Raw genomic sequence first — 5,000 nt, 5'->3', positions numbered from 1 at the left:
GAGCCCTGCACAGTGTTACAACTGTAGGGTTGCTCCGAGTAGTTTGACCGTGAGTAGATCCCTGGATGCTGGAAATCAGTGTCCTGCGATGGACTGTAGTATCCAGAGCCCTGCTCAGGTATATAACTGTTTTGCGAATACTCCTCGCATGGAGGAAATTTGGGCTCCACATACTTGGAGTTTACCATGTAGGAACTCATGGCCATTAATTTCTGAAGGTAGAAAATACTAATTTTTCTCGAGTTGTCTTTTTTCCTCCCTCCATAAAGCCCTCCTACTTGCTGTCAACTGAATAAAGTTAGCCAGCCATGTGACCGGATTTGGCCAATCGAGGTGAAGGGAGTCTATTAGCGGGTAAGAAGCCATACACACCTAGCAGCAAATTTAACAAACTTTGCTTAATTTCATCAGTTAGGATTGATTGAACACACAATTTAATTGTGTATCATGTCTAATGCACACAAAGGTTGAAAATTAAGTTGAAAATTAACAGTCTACACTTTTCTTACCAACAAAGGTCAGTGAGAGTTATTACCATACTGAAAATCCATAATTATAAATAATTTAAAATGAAATATAAATACGCACATTAATATAGATATTTGTTTTCCTGTCTATGATTAATATTCAACCATGCAAATCAAATTTCATCCAGGGATTCTAACTGATAAACAAATAAAAGATACAATGCGACCTCTGCCACAGAAAGAGACGAATAAAGCCGGTAGACAATTGACTGAGACCGTCTTTGTGATGAAGAGGTCATTCAGAAGTTACAGGACTCTCATCGCCCCATTGGCCCACACACTCTTTCAGGGGCTTCTAAGGAGCGCTGTGGATGGCCATCAATACAGCGTGCCAATCAATAATCAAACACCAAATAGCACAACTGGAAGGTGGAGATGCTATGGTTACGCAAATATGAGACGCTAAAACTTTGCACGGATAGCCCCAAACAGAATAAAGTACATTAGACTACATTATACCTTAGTGTATCTCATCTACTAGTGTAGCATTGTGTTTCTGAGTCTAATGGAAATTAAAATAACGTTAATGTTTTGAGTGTCTTTATGGGAGCCGAGTCGATGGCCCAAGTGTTATTTCAATTACTCTTTCAAAATTGCTTGTAAAAAACAACTTGATCAAGAGCAAACGCGTTTTTTAATCAAAATGCACTACACCACGGACAATAATTTGCCTGGATTACTGTTGTATATACAGCGTTTTTACTCATCAAATGTATAACTTAAACGCATCCATCCGTTAGGCCTTAATACAGCAACAACTAAAACGCGTAATGAATGAAACGCAAAGTTAAAAGCTCAGTTTATTCGAAGTTTTTGCATCGACCATATACTCCCCTAGAATCGAATCTGTGACCGTGATTTTTTCACACAAATTCGGTTCTACAGGGTATATATAGACGACGGGATATGTACGTTCTATTTCTGTTCGTGACCAAAGTATTAACGCAGAGATCTCACTATCAAAAACAGAGCCCACCTTTATTGATAACTTATCCATAAACTTTTATAAATAATGCTTTAACCAATTTCCTACTTATTTAATTTTTTGACAAAAAATAAAGCTAAGATTATAGCGTGCATACAGATTTTAATCAGCCCCCTTTTTTGACAGAAAATATTGAATCATGAACCATCTTTTCTGATAGTAATATTAAACTAACAATTAAAATCAAGATTTTCATATGCCACCGTATTTGCATGTAAAATATCCTTTACTACAGTAATAAAATTAGATTATAAGGCTTATTCAAACATGACAAATGCCCGTACCACTAAAGTAAATCAGGCGGTCTCATGTACTCTCGGACTCCGGGTGGACAAAGGTAAGCAATATATATATATATATATATATATATATATATATATATATATATATATATTGCTTACCTTTATATATATATATACACTAATGAAATAAATAATGGCAAGAGGTCAACCAGAATCATATTCAACTGACATCACACAGGTTTCTGTTGTCACGAATTCTGCATGACCTCCTCATAACCAGCTCCAGTGCCCCATTACTTTACTTTTTAATTGAATAGGTGTTAAGGGGTGATTTTAAATATAATTTTACAGTTAAAGGATAAAATCAACGAGTATATGTTTTGAAATTATATATAAACTGTGTGTGTCTGTGTAAAATGCTGATTAAAAATATGATAACATTATCAATTAAATGTAATTTGATACAACAATTAATCTATAGCAGTAGAACGTGATATTTGTACATGAAAGATATTTTATGTTTAAAGTGTTTTACATTTTAATATGTGTTAGACAGCTTGACCTGCGATTCAACTTGCCCTGAGACTTGTTCGTGCGGGTCAAAGCCGAGTTACTGATGAACAAAAGGACAGAAAAGTCAACGCTTGTCGTGACCTCTGTCTTAACGTTTGCCAGGAACCACAATTATTTTACATTATTGTCGAATTCAGATTAACAAGGTGAATTAAAACAATATTAAAAATAGTTTTCGGAAATTTAATTTCCAATGCAGAACCTGAATAATCACTAGATTCACTCTATTACTCTTTCAACATTTATTGTCCTTTTATATTAATCTGCTCTCGTTATTTAATTGCGAATTTGTATTGTGTAGTCATTTAATGGCCTATTACATTTCAAAAGCAGACGGATTGTCAACAAAACTGTATATCATATCTCTCAATTTGAAAAAAACGAAATCTAGCCTGCATTAAAAAATCTTTTAAATGTTTACAAATATTATGTTATATGATTTTCTATATATCAAGAAACGCCTCCTTCTAATACCTCAAATTCAAACACATGGAGACATTACTTAATAAAAGAAATCAGACAAACTGAAAATGTAATAACTTTCATATAAAAGAAATACGACATGTATATAATAATAATAATACTAATAATACTAATAATACTAATAATAATAATAAGAAGAAGCAGAAGAAGAAGAAGAAGAAGAAGAAGAAGAAATGTAGCCTATGTTTTGGCGTTTCTAAATATTGAATAGTTGGGGTGGGGGCGCTAGAGAGCATATTCATTTTTTAATTAAATGACTCATGTTTAAAGTTTAAAGTCATGCAAATTTTGATTAATATGAGTTATTCGTTTCTCTTTTCGATTTGTCTACAACGTGGATGCCAGTGCGAGATAACATGTAGAAGTGTGTGAATGTTATATTAAAATCAGCATTCATGTAATATAGTTTAAACACAGCGATGAATAGTCTACGACAAATTAAGATATGCTCATTTCATTTCTGGAAGCAAATAACACGATACTGCTTGTTTGTTTTTAATTATGTGCCATCCACTGCTAGCGAAATGAAAGCAAATCTGCTATATATTTTCCCTCGCTATCTCATTTATTTATACCTCGTTTTAATTCTTCACTTTTTAAAATGTAGCTATTGTCCTTGAGGCCCGCTTTACTTTCCTTGATAACGCAGCACTAAATCCGCACAACTAATTACAGTCACGCCGTCAACTTCATTACATTTCCTACTCTGCGAGAACTAGATACATTTAACATTGCAGAATAACGATTTTCAAATAAACAAGCCACACCAGAAACACCTCGTGGAATTTAAAATAAAACGATAACGAATCAAATGCTATACAATTCAACCCCACACAAGTTCAGTGACAACTATTGTAATCGCGCTTACCTCGAGGGACACTCTGATCACGTAAGGCGCACCGAGAAGCGTCGATATCCATGTTCAAAACTAAATAAGCATTTACTCGGGCTCCCGTACCGACACTGTGATCTTTTCTAAACGTCTGCAAGGCCTTTCTAATACACAATGTGAATTATATTTTGGCTTGTCAACTCCCTGGCCATAAAACAAAGTTTAATGGTATCACGTGCTCCCCCACAGCCATTCATGACAGCGCGCGGGTGCCATAAATAACCCTGAAAGTTGCACTTATTCAATAATGGAGATTACACTGATGTCAAGAGGAAATAAAAACATTCGTGTTTCTCAGATGGAAAAACATTTGAATGTAGGAGGGAAAAGAACATTATTTTTCTTTTAATCTTTTTAATTCTTTTAATATTTTTAAACTATTGATTTTCTTCATTTTACTCGTTATACACTCCAGAACAAATGAGGGCCATTTCAAAACATTAACGTGGTAACTTTTGTGCGTGTTTTTCCACACTGTAAATTTAAGGCAATAAAGCAATAAAACGCATCCCTGGTGCGAACCGCACCACAGCCAACGTGAGAACCTTTGAACTGTAAGTTCTCTCTCCATATGGCAACCCTTCATCAAATGCTGCAATAGGATTAGTAATATATGTTGATTTTTTAGAATTAAATTTATGAAGAGGTAGCCTATAAAGTTCCTAAACTCATTTACGGTTAAACCTGTAAAGGGAAGCTTATACACATTAGCACAATTTGTTAATAAAGGTATTTCTTTTATTACACTTATTTTTGGCTGAGTAGATTCAACATATGGAATGATTATTTTAGTTTAGGATTTACAGGGCCTAAGTAACCCCTATTTCGCCGATATACAAATACCAAACATTATGATAACTGAAATAATAAACTAGCAATATTGGGAAATTTGTGCATTCTCTGCAGCCTTATTCAGACCAGTAGAAACTGTTCTGAAATTATTCACCTATTTAACGCCTAAAGTTTCAGCTTTATGCTATCACTAGTATTTGCTTTCAGATTTTGTTTCACGTCCATAAACACTTCACTATATTTCCTTTCACACGTCGGACAAAAAATGCTCCACAGCCAGGTCATGTGCTTTCATCAACCAACCACAACTCGACCCTGTAACATGAACAGAAACTACGTAGAAAGAGCTCAGCAAGTGTCAGAGTGTGGGACAATAGTGCCGCCTGTCGGTAAATAGGGTTATTGATCTTTCTTGGCGCTCTATTTCTTTATTCATGACGTAAGACCAATATTAAGACACTTAAACGTACAAGCCTTTCACTTCATAAATTCTTAGACTGAGGGAC

General features: G+C 34.7%; 2 protein-coding genes across 2 annotated transcripts in view; both read right to left on the bottom strand.

The window, feature by feature from the left end:
• Positions 1–3,970, bottom strand: part of hoxd4a (homeobox D4a) — a 6,185-nt gene extending 2,215 nt beyond the window's left edge. Inside the window, exons 1-2 of the mRNA XM_047155972.2 lie at positions 3,679–3,970; positions 1–372 (exon numbers count right to left, since the gene is read on the bottom strand). The exon at positions 1–372 is cut by the window's left edge and continues 203 nt beyond it. Of these exons, the coding sequence (XP_047011928.1) occupies positions 1–206 (206 nt within the window). The 5' untranslated portion in view covers positions 207–372; positions 3,679–3,970. The remainder of the gene's footprint in view (positions 373–3,678) is intronic.
• Positions 1–5,000, bottom strand: part of hoxd3a (homeobox D3a) — a 20,537-nt gene that overhangs the window by 13,290 nt on the left and 2,247 nt on the right. The window lies entirely within an intron of this gene.

This window comes from Ictalurus punctatus, chromosome 6, assembly GCF_001660625.3.
Source record: "Ictalurus punctatus breed USDA103 chromosome 6, Coco_2.0, whole genome shotgun sequence".
In the NCBI taxonomy this organism is placed as follows: Eukaryota; Metazoa; Chordata; class Actinopteri; order Siluriformes; family Ictaluridae; genus Ictalurus; species Ictalurus punctatus.
Note: the sequence above shows the minus strand (reverse complement) of the source record. Positions and strands in the feature narration are given on the sequence as shown.